General features: G+C 43.7%; 1 protein-coding gene across 8 annotated transcripts; it reads right to left on the bottom strand.

Annotated features, from left to right (window-relative positions):
- Window positions 1-1,411: 1,411 nt before the first annotated feature.
- On the bottom strand, window positions 1,412-16,461 carry LOC147615880 (uncharacterized protein At2g34160-like). 8 transcript variants are annotated; one of them, XR_015262586.1, is made up of 7 exons: window positions 16,322-16,461; window positions 14,275-14,323; window positions 14,101-14,163; window positions 2,481-2,545; window positions 2,047-2,268; window positions 1,858-1,948; window positions 1,412-1,628 (listed from the first exon to the last, which is right to left on the bottom strand). XR_015262586.1 is itself a non-coding variant. In XM_086777994.1 (5 exons), exons 1-5 carry the CDS (start codon window positions 16,430-16,432, stop codon window positions 1,536-1,538), a joined length of 381 nt encoding a protein of 126 aa, XP_086634120.1. In that variant the 5' UTR covers window positions 16,433-16,461; the 3' UTR covers window positions 1,412-1,535. The 8 variants fall into 8 exon arrangements, 1 of the variants encoding a protein (XP_086634120.1); XR_015262585.1 differs by having other exon boundaries at window positions 1,858-1,959; XR_015262584.1 differs by lacking the exon at window positions 1,412-1,628 and adding an exon at window positions 1,631-1,771 and having other exon boundaries at window positions 1,813-1,948.
- Window positions 16,462-17,016: the final 555 nt, after the last annotated feature.

A 17,016-nucleotide genomic window follows, 5' to 3' on the forward strand; every position in this document is an offset into this window, starting at 1 on the left:
TCAAATCAACAGAAACCTTTTGTGGCCTCTTCTTTGACCACATCAATCATTGAACCAAATTTCCTCTAGTCAAAATGCTCAAAAACACCAATTCAACCAAGTAAGAGGGACCACCCAACACTTTAGATATGGGAAAATTCCACTACCTCACAATCTTCTCAAGAAAATTCCACTGGCATGACCGATTTCCTATATAACCATTCATCTTACCGGTACCTCTAAAGAGCTTCAAAGAATATAACCTCTACTTTGACTCTAGTTTGATACAACCACACCTCACCTTGAACCAACGAATCAGTCATGAAGAAGCCCAATCTCTAAGCATCAAGTTGTGACATGTGAGAATAATATCCTATCACTCCAAGAATGACCGAACCACCATCTACCTATTCAAATGATTCATTAGTGGTCCTAGTGCTCATTCTACCAATCAAAAGATGTGGGCTGCTTCTACCAACTGCTTCTTGATTTTGAAGGGCCCAAGCCACTCCCATAATAGAACATGAGGGAATTCTACATTGCACGTATACATCTCATGTCGCCTCAATAAGCTACCTACTGCTAGGGCTAGCCAAATCTTGTCACTAATATGCCCATGCATCTAGCTGGGATTGGTCTCAAATTTACCTATGCAAATCATTCATTGGCTACCAATCAAAAGGTGTGGCCACTTCTACCAACTCCTACTTAATTTTGAAGGGCCCAAGCCACTCCCATATAGAAGATGAGGGACTTCTTCATTGCACATATACATCTCATGTAGCCTCAAATAAGTTGCCTACTACCAAGGCTAACCAAAGCTTGTCACTAATATGCCCCTACATTTAGCTTGGGATTGGTCCCAAATTTACACAACCTTGCATGCCAACTTTTTGGCAGTAACTTCACTATCAACTTGGGTGATGCGGTCAAGGGGAGTATGTTAACCACTTTATATGCTAACATGGTTTTACTTTCTTGAGCATTTTGCCATCTCGCTTGCTCGAATGAGCATCTATCTTTTGTAAGATGGCGTGAACATATAAAGTGACCTTCTACCAAAGTTTGATTTTGTGCAATCATGAGCTTTGTGCATTTAATTGTTCAGTTTTTTTCAAAATACAAAACACTTAGACTGGATACAGTGAACACACTGGCACATTTTTCTCTAGCCTTCTTAACGAGGAGTATAAACTAAAGCTCAAAACAAAAAAGAAACCAGTCGCAGCAACCTTACAGAAACCAGTCGTACTTAAAACATTCATCACATTAAAAGAGCCCAACCCGTGAGGCTCCAACCAGAGCACACTGCTTCCAGACTAGCTGTAACTGAATCTGAAGAAAAAAATTCCTTTGAATTCAACTTCAGGAAAAATCATCCTCGACAATTTTTAAAGAAAGAATGATACTCCATTTAAGGCTGCAGCCCAACTGAAGTCTAGCAATTTACACTAAATTTTATCAATCTTAATTGATCTTACACACTAACCCTTGCAAGAGGGAAGATATCTGCAAACAAAAAAATTTACATAAAGCTGGCTCCCAATGAAGCCATGCTACTGCTCATATTGTTCTGTGGTCCCATTCTCTTCATTAGTAGCAGCCATGAGCTCGTCAAACTGCTCCGACTTCTTTAAAATTATTTCCATCTGAAAAAATTATCAGTGTTAATTAAACAACCTACTAAAAGGTACCAGTCGATGTCAGGCAGTGAGGAGAAAATCAATCGATAAAGATAAACAATCTTTAGGGAACCCATTGAGTGTTGTCTGCATGTAGCTGTGTGTGTCATCTATACTGCCAGTAGTAGAGGCAACGTAGCACAAATATGACGCACACAAAAAAGCACCCTGGCATAGGCACTCCCCTCTAGCTTACCTTTCATGTATTTTGTGCTTTGCACCCCAGTGCATCAATTATTAAGCAAAGCGTTCTTGATCGCCGCCTCCAAATCCCACTCCTCTTATGTCTGCAATCCTCCTTCAAAAGCCTACTGACTTTAGTACCAAGCAATAACGTTCATCACTTACCCACTTGTTCATTGAATAACCCCCCTGCTTCATTTACCAGTAAATAATTGGGTAATGTGTCTCAGCCCTCCCTCCTGGTTCCTAGCTCCATTTTAACCTTCATTTGCACATGTAGCTACTTCTTTGCTTCTGCATTTTCTCCTTCCACATCTATCTCCCTGTTGGTTGTCTTTCTATGTTTTCTTTTGATGTGCATAAAAGATACAGGCAACATGCAAAGCCACCATGACTCTTGTGAAGCAGGCTGTGCCACCCAAACCTACAAGAGTAATACAACTTACTAAAAAATAACAGCATTTCCCAAATATAGTACTCAATTTCAGCTTTTCCCCCTGCTTGGGCATGTCACAAGACCCTTGCAGGGAATAGGGATACATTCTCCCTTGTTCTCAAGTAACATAACTGGGCAACTGATCAGCAAGTTTGATTCAGGAAATAAAGCTCAATTACACTGATGAAATTAAAGCTTACCTTTGCTTTTTGCACTGTTTGCCCACGTGTCTCATCCCCAATGTCAATTGTTGAAGTGTATATCTCTGCAGAAAGCGCACACAAATTAGTTTTAAAAACCCAAACGATGCTCTTTTAAATGGACTACACACTCAACTGAATTGCTGGAGTTGGTGCGTCCCCACCCCCCCCCCTCCAAAAAAAAAAGCACAGAGCCCTGCCATCATCACCAGCACTCTGCTAGCCTCCCTCCCCGACTCTTTCTGTTGCTCTTGTACTCAAGGAGACATCTTCCTCAGTTGCCTCTCTGGAGGCCAACACCCTCATCTGCAGATTTACTGATTTACTGGTCGCACACCCGCCCAAGGACAGGTCATGGATGATGGCGGTCATCTCCCGGGTCCAATTCGTGATGACTTCTCCATCCATCTTCCTGTTGAACTTCGGAGGCTTCAAAAACTTCAATAATTGAGTTCGTTCCTGATGAGGAATGGTGCAAGAACTCGGCAAACCGGTAATCCCCCGATGTTGAGCCAATGAAGGTGAGCGGAGGCTGTCCGGAGAATCGGATGGAAAGGAAATCCACGGAGGAGACCATCGGTGACACGAATGGCATCTCTCATGCCAATTACGTGCAATTGTAGAATGATGGCTGCCGGACCGAGAGCGAAGCTCGTCTAGTACATCTTTATCTGCATCCAAAGTGAAAAACCCTCCTCTTGAAAGTTTCACCCCTTCATCCTCCGAACTGGTATGCCATTCCTAAAGAGCACGAGCCTCGATCAAATCCGGAACACCAAGCACTCGGGTATCGTCTCTGTCCAATCGAGATGATTAGACATGGCCTCCATGCTTGCTTTGAGACCCTAAAGTAAATCTTGCAAGCTCTGCAAGATTTTTGAGATGGAAAAAAGAGTGCAGCGAAATCACACACTCAATACACACGAGTTCTAAACTAATGTCTATATTATATACAAGAACGAATTTATACAATTGAATCTCTAGTACAATGGAGATTGCTGAGTGAAATCGTCAACTGCAACCCTGTGACCTATTGTACACTCTTGTCTAGCACTTCACCTACAAAGAAACACTTTAATGGGAGTGTAATTGACGGAAAGTACCCAACTTGTTATCATCAATTGTACTCGTCTGCTTATATACTGTTTGTACCTGTCTACACCTGTACCAGCTGCACCCGCCTGTTTGTATCCACCTGCAAACACTGTACTTGCTGTAGAAATTGTACCCGCCTGCTATCCTTGCACCCAGCTGCTGTTGTATTGTACCTGCTGCAGAAGTGTACCCGCCTGCTGCTGTACTGTACCAGCACCGTACCTGCCTGTTATACCTGCTGCAGAACTGTACCCGCCTACTGTACCTGCATCTGTACCAGCAGTACCTGCTGTACTTACTGTACCTGCATCTCTACCAGCAGTACCTGCTGTACTTATGTACCTGCTGTCCCTGCATCTGTACCAACAGTACCTGCTGTACCGGCATATGTACCAGCAATACCTGCTATACTTGCTGTAACTGTTGTACCTGCAGTACCAGCTGTACCTGCTGTACCTGTTTGTACCTTCTGCTTGCACCAATTAGGAGTACATTAAAAGGGGATGATCTTCTCTCCTGAGATCTGAATTGAAATCTTTGCCAGGTACTTGCTGTTGTTGAAGCGAGTGTTGCACAGCAGAAGGCAAATGGATGCACTTATGCTTGAGGTTGATACTCGAGGAGAGTGCAGATGAGACGAGGGAGTTTGAGAAGCTAACCTTCGTGGAGATGGAGAGAAGGAGATGAGACCAAGGAAGGCGTTCAACAGGGCAGGCCCAAAGCTTGGTGGAGAAGAGCTAGTGGTGATGGCTATGGCCACACACACACACACACACACGTAGGAGGATATGGCTAAGGTTAGACCACACAAAGCAAAATGCCCAAAACAAGTTGATACTCCTTGATTGGTTCCAAGCTCTTATACACATACATGCTCATGAGCCTCATGCCTGCATTTAATGATACAAGCATGTTCAACCCACATGGCAAGAGGAGAGGGAAAAACCTTTACAACACCCACATGATTCATGCCTACAGTGCACATTCCTCAAGAGTGCATTCCTACAAGGAGACTATTCTAACACGCCCCCTCAATGCGACATCCGCATTGGAAATTACACTTTAACCTTTTCAGCTATGCCTACATAGGTAGAGGCTAATACAAGACTCAAAGGAGTCCATCAGGGAGTTGCCCACTTCATTGGTGTTGCGCCCTTTAGTGCATTGTCGTGAGAGATGTCCTTGCCCTCCACACTTCCCGCACTTGATAAGAGACGGATTCTTCTTGAAGCAACGGTCGGCCGTATGTCCCTTCTTCTTGCAAAAGGTACACTTCATGTTGCTCTTGCTTTGCATGCTAAAAACTTGTGTAGTAGGTGCCACCGATGTTGATGAAGAATCGCCACCTCGTTCCTTGATACGCTTCTCCTCCTCTATGAGGGAAGCAATGCAACCCTCAAGTGTAACTTCTGGCAAGTTCATGAGGGTAGTGAGTAGAGTGTCATAGTCAGAAGTGACACTCTTTAGAAGGATTGCCACCGCATCCTCCTCATTCACTTTAGCATTGATAGATGCTAGCTGAAACATTATGGACTTTAGATTGGAGATGTGTTGGCCGAGGTTGTCACCAGGCTTCATTTTCAAATCATAAAACTTGATCTTCATGGCAAGTTTGGAATGTTTGCCTCATGCACCATAAAGTCGGTCCATCTCTAGCCACATGGCTCTAGCTGACTTGAGGCCAGACACATGATGAATTAGGTCCTTCTCCAAATGTAATGCGATGATAGTTTGGGCCTTCTCGTCGTCCTCCTTGTCTCGAGCATTGCTAGCTTCAATCTCGCGCTCTCCATTCGCAATGGACCACAAACTCTTGAGCCGCAATAAGAACTGGACCGAGACTTGCCAGTTATGAAATCCTGTACCATCAAACTTATCAATAACACTGTCATTCCCCATGTCGGAGGGTCTTACAGGCTTATAAACACAACTCCCGCAGTGTCTAGCTCCGTTACAAGATAGGGACTGATGTGCACAAGTGGTACTCAAGTGATTCAAGGTGTTACAAGATTGCTTTAGCGTGAACAAGGGCTTACTGAGGATTTATCCAAAAAAAGTAAGATAATAAAGAAACAATTTTATTGGTAAAGAAGGCGTTGCTGCTGGCCAGGAAAAAACGAGAAGGGAAGCTGGATGAGGAGCTGAAGATGGGGGACTGGCCAGCCACAATGAGGGGGGGAAGCAAGCCCCCTTTGCTTCAAGCTTGAAGCCCTCTGCTACTTCTCCTCTCCTTCTCCTTCTTTACCTTCAACCTTCCTCTTTTCTACTTATACAAAGGCTTGCACACTTCAATGTATGATGACACAGTAAAGTCCAGAGAGCCAAGTTTTTGCAGGAAGGAGATGATAAGTGGGTTATTGACAAGCCTAGGGTGTGCTATGGTGAGGGCAGGTATGCATCCAATGAAGGTGGGAGATTACCTATGATTTGATCTACTCCGACATCTGATTCTTCATCGACAAAATTTTATTGTTTTTTCAATTGTATTCACTCCATGTTATGGAGAAATCTGGCCTTGAGGCATGTGAACACTCGTACATATAAATACTTCAAGAAATACAAACTGTATTGAGGGGGAGAGCCGGCCCTTTCTGGCCCCAGTGATGGTGTCAAGTGTTCTTTGTCATTTTTCAGTTTTAATATTGCTAATAATGTCCATTGTTTGTGTTAGTTAAGTGATCTAAAAGATGTGTATTTTGTCTTCCGATTTGTAGGCCTCCCGTAGGGAGTGATTACATTGGTATCAGAGCCCGGTCATCTCTCTTTCTCAAGAGGAGACACGGTGTTTTGAGATCAGAAGCAAACACAGACACTTGACTCAATGGACAGCCAAGGCAACCCTTTAGTAGTGCCAAATTCAAGAGACCAGTCCAGTGCTTCTCGTGATTCTGATGCATTGCTTGGAAGGCACAAGCCTCTTGAGAGAGGTTATGACAGTGCTTTGATGGGACAACCATCCCGTGGAAAAGAGCCTCTGCATGAGGATGAGCCAAATGCATTGAGGACTGAATTGTGTAAAGCTTTTATTGCTTAATTAACATGATTAAAGACTTGATTAATGAACATAAGACAAATGATTACAAGAAACGACTGAATGATTGCATTGAGACAGGGGCCTTTCTTAAATAGAGGCCGAAAAGGTACAATTGAAGAGGCACATCCCTGTGAAGGGGTGTGGCTCTTGAATCAATAGTTATGTCCTTAGGACTTAGAGGTGTGTCTTTAATGAATAGGCATGTCCTTTGATAGTGACCCATGTGCAAGGGTGTGACCCTTCACAGGTGTCTTTACACTTAATGAGAGATTAAGGAGTAATTAGGAAGAGATTAAGAGAGTTAGTCACAATCGTGACATTCCCTGCCACTTAAAATAAGACTCCGACTAAGAAGAGATGGTTGTCTTTAAAAAAATTCCCAAATAAGTTCTGGATATTCCTATAAGTCTTCATCACTTTGCCAAGTAGAGTCAAAATCATCAAGATCTCTCCATTTAACCAAAAATTCTGTACTGAGCTTATGTCGTGTTTCTTTCTGTCTGACATCAAGAATTGTCTCTGGAATTAAGAGTATGTGTTCATCTTCGATTTCTGGAACATAATCCAAAACATCTAAAACTGAAAAATCACCGTCCACAAACTTCTTGAGCCAAGAAATATGGAAAGTTGGATGAATTCTACCCCAAGAAGGCAGTAATTCCAACTTATAACTGAGAGATGAGTTCTTAATAATAATACGAAAGGGTCCATAATACTTTGGGCGAAGCTTTGGAAAGACTGATTTCACTGTCTTGTATCGATGAGAGGCAATATATAATAATACCAAGTCTCCTTCTTGAAATTCAATGTGACGACGATGCTTATTAGTTGTGCGTTAATATTGCTCTTGTATGCTGACCATCTTATCCTTAATCTGTAACAGAATATCTTGCATCTCTTGAATGAGTTGGTTTGCTAAAGCCACTTTATGTTGAAGAACAAAGTTGGCAGGAATAAGGGGAGTACACACAAATACAATCCTGATAATATAATAAACCATCCACTAATGTATATGCTCCATAAATCTTCAATTCGGAAGGAGTTGCATTCTGAGAATTGAGAATTCGAAATGCATTTCCAAAATCACGATCCTTTGAATAACGATCCTTGAAACTTTGAGATATATCCATTTCACCTGTAGAAATAGCCAAGACCGAAGCTGGCGGCATACGACTGAGAGCATCCGCAACCACATTGGTAAGACCAATAACATACTTAATTGTCATATGAAAATTGGCTAAGAATTCGACCCAACGCGCTTGCGTAGCATTCATAACTGGCTACATGAAGATGTATTTCAAAGAATGATAATCTATTTTCACCACTGAATCCACACCAAGGAGATAATGTTTCCATGCACGATAGGCATGAACAATAGCCAAAAATTCCTTGTCATATATTGGGTATCTTACTTGAATCGCAGAGTGCTTATGATTGTCAAATGCAATAGCACGTCCTTGTTGCATCAAGACGGCACCAGTGGCAATATCAAAAGCATCCGTATAAACATCAAAGGTGAGAGTAGGGTCAGGAATAGCCATGACAGGAGTTGTGGTCAAAGCTGTCTTTAAACTTTCAAAAGCTTGAGTTGCAGCTTCAGTCCACTTGAATGCAGGAGCAGACTTTAAAAGTTATGTGAGAGAAGCAGCTATTTCTGAAAATTGATGAACCTTTGTGTGATAGAAGTTGACAAGTCCCAAGAAAGAACGAACATCATGGATGTTTGTGGGAGTTGGCCAATCGACAATAACCTATATTTTCTTCGGATCCACAGAAATACTATCTGCTGAAACAACATGTCCGAGGTACTCTAAGGATGTTTTGAAGAATTCACTTTTGCCTAGATTAATGTAAAGAGCATTGTCACGAAGCACGTGGAAAACGATCTTAAGATGTGCCTTGTGTTCTTCCATATTACGACTGAACACCAGGATGTCGTCAAGATAGATAATAACAAACTTGTCCAGAAAAGGACGAAAAAGATCATTCATCAGACTGATAAATGTTGCAGGGGCATTGGTTAACCCAAATGGCATGACCAGGTACTCATAATGACCATATTTTGTGTGAAAAGGATGTTACACAAGGATGTGGAACCATCGGCAAGTTCTACTTCATAAATAACAGCACTTTGAGAAGTCCGAATCTTCAATCTCACGGTCAAGGTGGTTCCCACACAAAGTTATGAGAACACCCACTGTCTATAAGCACATGAATGGGGTGATTGGAAATAGAACCTTGAAGAACCAAAACCTGAGTAGACCGCTGAGGTAACGGTGAAGAGGCAGATTGGGCTGTGGCGGTAGCGGTGATCATCGAGGTATGTGCAATAGCATGGTGATTAACTGCACGCTTTCCTTTGTCAGTAACTGGGGGTTTCTCCTCGGAAGTGGAGGGTTCAACATTAGAATTCTGTCGATGGGTTGGTCTTTTGGGGCACTCAAACCAACGATGAGGTCCATTGCAAATTGTGCACAATCTTGTTTTTGGTTGATCCCATACAGAAGGAACAGTGGAAGGACAAGGATTGCGAGATTGGTCACGTCCTTGGGGAGTCCACGATCCGAACTGCGTGGTTGGAAGGACTAAGGACGTTGGGACTAAAAAGAGGACGATCCTTCTGGTCGACGAGGTTGTTGAGAATTATTCCATTGGGGATTAGGCCGAGAGGTAGAAGTGCCAAAGGAACAAGGAGTCAATCTCCAATATCAAGTTGGTGAACTAGGAGATATAAGAGGCCAAGAAACCATTTTGGTCCAAATGGTGTAAGCAAGTACGGGCTTGGAAATCCGCATTGGCAAGTATGAACTGCTTACAGAGGATCCGCTCGAATTTTTCCCACGTTGTAACCGATTTTCTGGCATGCTGTCATCATTGCCACCACAATAAAGCAGTGCCTTTGAGGAGGATACCGCAAAAATCACCTTTTTGGAATCAGAAAGGGTCATGGTTTCAAAGTATAACTGCAGTTTGTAGAGCCATTGGTCTAAGATGCGCTTATTGCGCTGACCACCATAAGATTCAGGGGGTTTAATTTCCAATTTCTTTGTTTTACTAGCTTGTAAAAGACGATACAGAGTTTTAAGGCCGTCGCCTTCTACCTCGAAAGGAATGACATCTTCGTCTGCTGGTACTGTTACTGAAGCATCTGCTGCTGGTACTGAACTCGTGTGGAGTGGCGGTCCGTGTGGAGCTGCTGGATCTGTGAAGCCAAGGATGCCATGGACTCCTAGAGTAGTTGTTGGAACTGCTGCTGAAGTTGCTGCAAAGCTTGCTGCCATTCTAGAGGAGCCTGTGTGTCAACAGGTTCTACCATGAGAGAAGATGTTGATGTAGAGGCTGCAGGGTGACAAGGCTCTGGGGGTTTTTGCTACTGATGACGCCGCTGGGCTCTAGTAAGAACCATCGGCTGGAGGGTGCGGCATCTGTAAATCCAGTGTGAGAAGAGGCTACGTGCTGGTGAAGCGGCTATGGACCATCCAGTATAATGAGGGCGATCCTCTAGGGCTAGGCTCGCACGAGAGTCTGCTACTGGAGAAGAAGGTATAGGGGTAGGGGTAGGTGCTAGTGTCAAAGGTGTATAATCTGGTATAAAAGGGTGCACCGTAAACGAAGATGAATAAATGTTCTCAGAATAGGTGCAATATTATGAAAAATGATGCTGCACTTGGGAAGGATAGCACCCAAATAAGGATGACGCTCGAGTATAAAACAGTAATGATCCAGATCCTGTGTGGAAGTACGAACACGGATCACCCACACATCGAACTCTCGGAGGTGAGAAGTCGGTGTGGCTATCCGAACACAGTAATGAGTGGGTTGTAAAGAGGGGGGCACGCTCACTGGAATAGGGGCAAAGACCGGTGGAGAAACACGCGTAGGAGAGGGCACTATGGACTATGAGGGTGTATCCTATAAATAACAGAATTCATAGGTTTCCTCTGCAATAAGCCATCGGAGAAGAGGGTAATGTGAGTCCACGTGATCTGGGAGGTGCTCTTAAACCCGTAAAAAGTGATATTGGCCCCTGATGAGTGGAGAGCACGCAAAAGAATGAAGTGACGGGTTTCCGATATTCTAATGCGCCACATCATGTGAGATTTTAATGCCCAAGAAAATGGAAAAATCACACGTGAAAAATATTTCCATAAATTATGTTGCTGTAGGAGAAGCACCAGGAGAAGGTGGCCGCCAATCATACGAGAATCTTCAACGGGAAGCGGCTGGTCCAAGCAGAGGGGGTGGACAGCAAGAAGCACACGGCGAAGGGCTGAGGCGGGCTAGAGCCGTCAAGGAGGCGGCGGCTCCAAGCTAGCGCACGCAAATAGAAGCACAAAACCGACACGAACAAGTGGCACCAGGTAGTTGTGGCTCACGTATATTTATTTTTTTTGTATGCGTGGCAATTTTACATCTTAGACCCGTAACGTTTTGTTTTGTGTTGTGTTTTTTTTTTAAATTAAAAAAACATCTATTTGTCGTTTGCTTCTCAAATGGGTAGCCAACTGGAGCGAACCCACGAAGGAGTGTGGCTATTAGATGGAGGGGTAGGTGGGGTGACTTTCCATGAAGGGGTACCGGCTGAAGAGGTAAGCTCCCTTATTGATAGGTTACATGCTGTCTTGCCTCTGTTCAAGTGTTTTCTGCATATGGCTAGCCCGGCATTAATCAGCAAAAATTGGGAGTTTGGGGCTGAATTTGATGGGGCATTCTCTCCTGCTCTTCCATTCACCCTCGTAAAGACTACGCAGCCACACAGTCGCCAAGCATGCTCAGCCGTCCGCGGGGCTCTTAGACTGCACAAGTTACACAACCACCAATTACAGTGTCGCCGGCCAGCGCTCCAGCGTTAACTACTTACGTGCAGTAACAACAGCCGTCGATATTTCCTCTCTCTAGCTATTGATACTTCCTCTCTCTCTCTCTTATAGATTCGCATAGCCGACAGGCTGTTCTACTTCTCTCTCTTTCTCAAACTATTCATATAGTTGAAAAAACACAGCCCTTCTTCTTGCTAAACAAAACAACCCATAACAAGACCAAAATCCCCATCACCACGGGCTCCTACGATGAAAAAGCAACATGCTGAAATTGAAAAAACAGTAGTATACTCAGAAAAACAGCAAGCTTCTCGAACTCATACCTTTCTTTTGACCTCATTTTCTCTACCTACCAACTTGCTCATTCACAAGGCTTGCTCTGATTCCACTGTCAAATCTCCACAGGATCTCCTTATAGAACGCTCTTGGTATAAGACTTGAAACCTGCAAACAAACCAAACAAACATGACGGGGGTGCAAGCCTGACTCACCTCCCAACCTTGACAGCCGTGGACAAGCCCACAAGTCTTGGCTGTCCCCACCAAGCCACGAGCTGAGCTAACTAGTTGAACGTACCGACCAATCTCTACCTCGTGACGTCCCATACCGCCACGAAGCTACCCTTGCGAGCCTCGAGACTGCTGCCGGCCTCGGCTGCATAAAGCAGGTGCACGTCTGCACTAGATCCAGGCTCCTGACCATAGAGCTCTCACAAAGACACGCGAGACTCTATATCACTAATGACTAACCTTGGCCACCCTTTTATAGGCTCTTGGCCGGTCATCGGACGTCCACACTTAGGCGCCCGCCCGTCCATACTTGGGTGCCCGCCCGTTAGTCTATCCCTAACTCAGCTCGTCAATCAGCCTGCCTAGCTCTCCAAGCTTCCCCAACCTCGAAGCTAGTCTTGTGTGCGTGTAGCACACGCTAGATACACATTGTGCACATGACAGGGATGTACTCTGAAAAAGGGTGGGTGGGTGGGTGAGAACAAAGAAGAACTTAACCTGCAAGTGGCGGTCCAGCAAATCAGCCCACCGTCCTCTTGCTTCTCCTCTTCCCGAACAGTCCCTAACAAATCAGCAACACAACAGTCCCCCTCTTGCTCACACAAATCCCAAGAACTATCAAGAGCCTAGGGCTCTGATACCATGTCAGAATACGCAACGGAGATGATGACCAAATCTGGGAACACGAGCAAACGCAATGCAGAAAAACAGCACGAGAGAGAGAGAGAGAGAGAGAGAGAGAGAGAGAGAGATTTTATTATCGTCTTCCAAAAGACCAAACTCGGCCTATGAGACAAATCATGGGGTATCCTCTGTCATCCCAACAAAATGAAAAAGTACTCTGAGAGAGAGAGAGAGAGAGAGAGAGAGAGAGGCATGTAACTCTGCTCTATATACACAAAGAAGATCCCGAATACAAGACAACAATGGCAAGGGGCTGTGGGGCCATTTTATATGGCCCCAATGATGCAGTCGGCCTGTAGAAGGGCAGCCGACAGGCCTTGATCCTCCACGACCAGCCAAGCCAGCCAATCGGCCAGCCGTCAGCAGTCAGCCAGCACATGTGAGAGGTCTTGGACCTGAAGCATCAGTCAGCCAGCTCATGGGCCCTCATGCCAACATTGGGCATCCACCCAAGCCAAGAAGAAAGGGAAAAATATGGGGAAAAATACGAGGAGTGAGAAGAAATGAGAACAACACCTACAAGGGCGGGCACACCCACAACAAAGGCCCTGGTGTCTCAGTAAAGATAGGAGATGACTTCTAACAAGGGACACATCACTACATCCAAAGGACATAACTATTCATTCAAGAGTCACACCCTTTCATCAAGGATGTGCCTCTTCATTTGTACCTCTTCAGGCCCTATTTAACAAGGCCTTGTGTCTCAATGCAAACAGCCATAGGCTCCTTTACAGAACCACCCCCAAGCCGGAGATCGAATTGTCATCAGTTAACCAGGCCCTCAAAGCACTCCCTAGTGTCCCATAACACCGCATGCCTACAGTCACCCTCACCCTGAGGTCATGTGTCCCTAGGAGACCTTGCTCTCCATGAGGATACCTCGCTCTCCATGTGGATACCTCATAGTCCTCATAAGTGAGCCAAAACTCACTTACATAGTAATAGCCAAGCTATATTTGACTCATTGCTTTTATTATTCAGCCCTTAGCCACAGCCCACAATTAGCTTCTAGTTAGCTTTTTATTCACTCTGGGCCAATCTAGACCTCATCCTTGCTATCTCCAAGCCCTTGGACGGATCCTGTCAATCCCTACGCTTGGCTAAGCCCTAACCCTAATCTTGGGTTAGCACATCCCCTAAGCCTTTCTCCTAACTCGCGGTTTACCGCTGGTCCTAGCCCAGTTAGGGACATAACACATGGACACAAACATACGCACACCACCAAACCCCACCTGCAGCCATACCTGCCTGCTGGTGGCCCTGCCCGACTGGCAACCTGCCCAACTTGTGTGTTCAAACTTCACACACGGTTGGCCTGGGCGCTGCTTCAGTAGTCTTGGGACTGTCTATTCTGTGCGGGTGGGCCATACCAGTTCCTTAAAAACAAGTTTTTTTTCAGTACCTCCATCGTGAAATCTATTTTGAAGAAAATGTAATTCAAAAAGTGCTAGCGAAAAAAACAGTATTGAGTGCCTTACTTTTCACAGTTGCAAGCCCATTATTCTTCAAGATCTCTACCACTGTGACAACCGTTGAGATTGCTGCACTTACAAAACAAACATTACCAACAGAAAAACATTAACATAAACCCATCATGGCATTCCTTGCAATAATATGAAATACATACACGCAACAGGTGAAGAATGGCTTACCCATTCCAAGTGCAGAGAGTTCCACTTCCTCACATTGTTGCATGAACCTCTGCAACCATGCATCTAAAAAAGTCGATTAAATTTTCAACACAGAGAAACCCTAGTAAATGCATTGGATTCCTAACTCATGCATCCTAACCCTAGTCGTCATCAAAATTTGACATCAGCGAGGTCCTAACATTTTCTCCAAGAGGAACCATTACCAACCCCTAACCATTGCCAACCAAGACAGTTCAGAACAGCGTTGAAAAGCCTTGGTTGGGAACTTGGGAATGGTATGAAAGACACATCACATTATGCTTGGCTTTAGCAAAATAATGTCTCACCTAGATGTCAATGAAGGATCATGAGCATAGCCATTAAGCCATTGAAATTGTGGTGCGCCTTAAACCAACTCATCCCCTATTGGAACCTTGTGCATCCATCAACTTGACCTTGCTTGCACCTTTGGGCTAATGGCATGATGAGATGGTATTGGGATCCATTACAACATTTAGGGATTGCTGTTTTGATTCCTTTGAGGTGTTTTGACAACAATGATCCTGACCCTAGCTGATGCATCGAAACCCCAGCTCTGATGCCCCGTGCATGGAAACCCTAGGTGGTGAATAGACAAGTCCCATCCAAAAGAACCATAGAATTCCTAGTTGCTGTTTGAAAACGATGCACAAAGACCCTACAGCAGAAAGCACGTTCATTCTTCTCAATGTTGCCTAGCTCTAGAGCTCCGTCATGATAGGAGATTCCCATGCAAAATAAAACCCTACTTGAAGCATCAGAACTCTAGCTGATGCATGGCAACCATGGCTAAACAAAAACCAGAAAATCCAATGTCTGGACATCCTATATATTACTTCATACATCGCTATGATTCAAGCATACAAATTGAAAAGCTTGACAAGAACACACAATGACTATATATATATATATATATATATATATATATATATATATATATATATATATATATATAGATATAGATTTGTGCAAGTGGATCAATTGAAGACTCCAAGTGGACAACCTTCTGCACATGAACAGTGAATTATCTTGGCAAATTGTTTAATTAATTCACCTAATCAAGGTGTTAATTAGACATTGGTGGATCTAATCCAACATTGGGAAGGTGCTACACAATTCTACATGCTCAAATTGAATTTTTCATCACAATCACTACCCCGATTAATCCCTCCAAATCAAAGTATTCTCTACACACACAAACCTACATTTGGCTGGCCAATGTGATGCGCCATGTAAGGAATACATACCAGCTCATGCACACATCATGACAACCATTTTGAGCTTCTCGGTGAGCTCGGGTAGGGCAACCCTCATACCAATGGTGATTACAAAAAAAATCTCGTTTTGAGCACGTAGGCTCGGGTACGGTTACCCATCATCATACATTGGATGAAAAATCAATTACAAAACATTTTGGCCAAAGCCGAGCAGCAAACCTTGATAAAATATGGGTGAAATTTTACAAAGCCATTTTGACCACAATCTGGTAGGAGACCCATGTGTGTGTAAATTTTTAAAATTCGGTTATATATATATATATATATATATATATATATATATATATATATATATATATATAAAGCAGGAATCTATAGCATCATATATATAGGACCACAGATACCATGCCTGAAAACCCTAACTTATCCAGCTGCCTCAATACCCTGATGATATCTATATGCTTAGAAACTCTAACTCGTACTGAATTCTAAATGCCTAGAAATCCTAACTTACCGTACTGATTTCTACATGCTTGGAAATCTAGCTGATCTCTACAAGGTTGGAAACCCTGACCCTAACTAAGGTTGCTGATTTCTTGAAACCCTAACTCGTCCTGCTGATTTCCACTCTACATCTCGTATTCTGAAGACCACGAAACCCCTGTATGAAATACCTGTAATTTTGCACTGCGTGCAGAAATCAGAAAATCAAAGCTACAAAGTTCAAGCCCCACCGCATGCACAGCGCCATTGAATCTTGCAAGATCAGGGAGAAACAGGGTACAGTAAAAGCTTGGAAAAACAGGGGGTACCTTAGCCAGATTGACATAGAAAAAGAGGGGCTTTTTGGTGTTGGAAACTTGGATTCTGTTCTTCTTGGCGTTTTCCACTTCCAGCTCGTTGCTGTGCTGTTGCTGCGCCATGCTTGCTGTACTTACAGTTTCACCTATATTACGATAAATATTTATAATTCAGTTTTCACTTAGTTTTTTAGTTTCACCTATAAATATTATTTGAATGCTTACAGTTTCACCCATATTATTATAAATATTTAGAATTGAGCTTTCACTTAGTTTGATAAAATTAACTAGTACTTGACCCATGGGCTGGCCTGCGCACTTCCCTCTTGTTACTACATTGCTTCCATGTGGCACGCGGCTAGAGAGGAGCTCTCACACTTGCCACGTGGTATAGATATGTGATTAGTTTCCTACATTGCTGCTCAAGCGACTACCGTCTCTACAGTGATTCCACATGATAGCTCTCCTCCTTTCTCGCCATAGGCACCCCCAGGCCGTGCTTTCCTCCTGCCATGTGGTAGAAGAGAGAGCACGGACCCACGCTTAGAAATAAAACTCAACAATCACCTTGAAATAATATTTCAATTGCACTATGTACCAACTTGTGAGCTTACATTCGAATGTGAGTGACTATATGTGTGAATACTCCTAGTGTGAGACATGCATATGTTTTGTTGAGATAAACACTACTATAAATATGTATGTGT

The sequence above is a fragment of the Cibotium barometz genome, chromosome 39 (assembly GCF_041138505.1).
Source record: "Cibotium barometz isolate CiBa-2024 chromosome 39, ASM4113850v1, whole genome shotgun sequence".
Taxonomy (NCBI): Eukaryota; Viridiplantae; Streptophyta; class Polypodiopsida; order Cyatheales; family Cibotiaceae; genus Cibotium; species Cibotium barometz.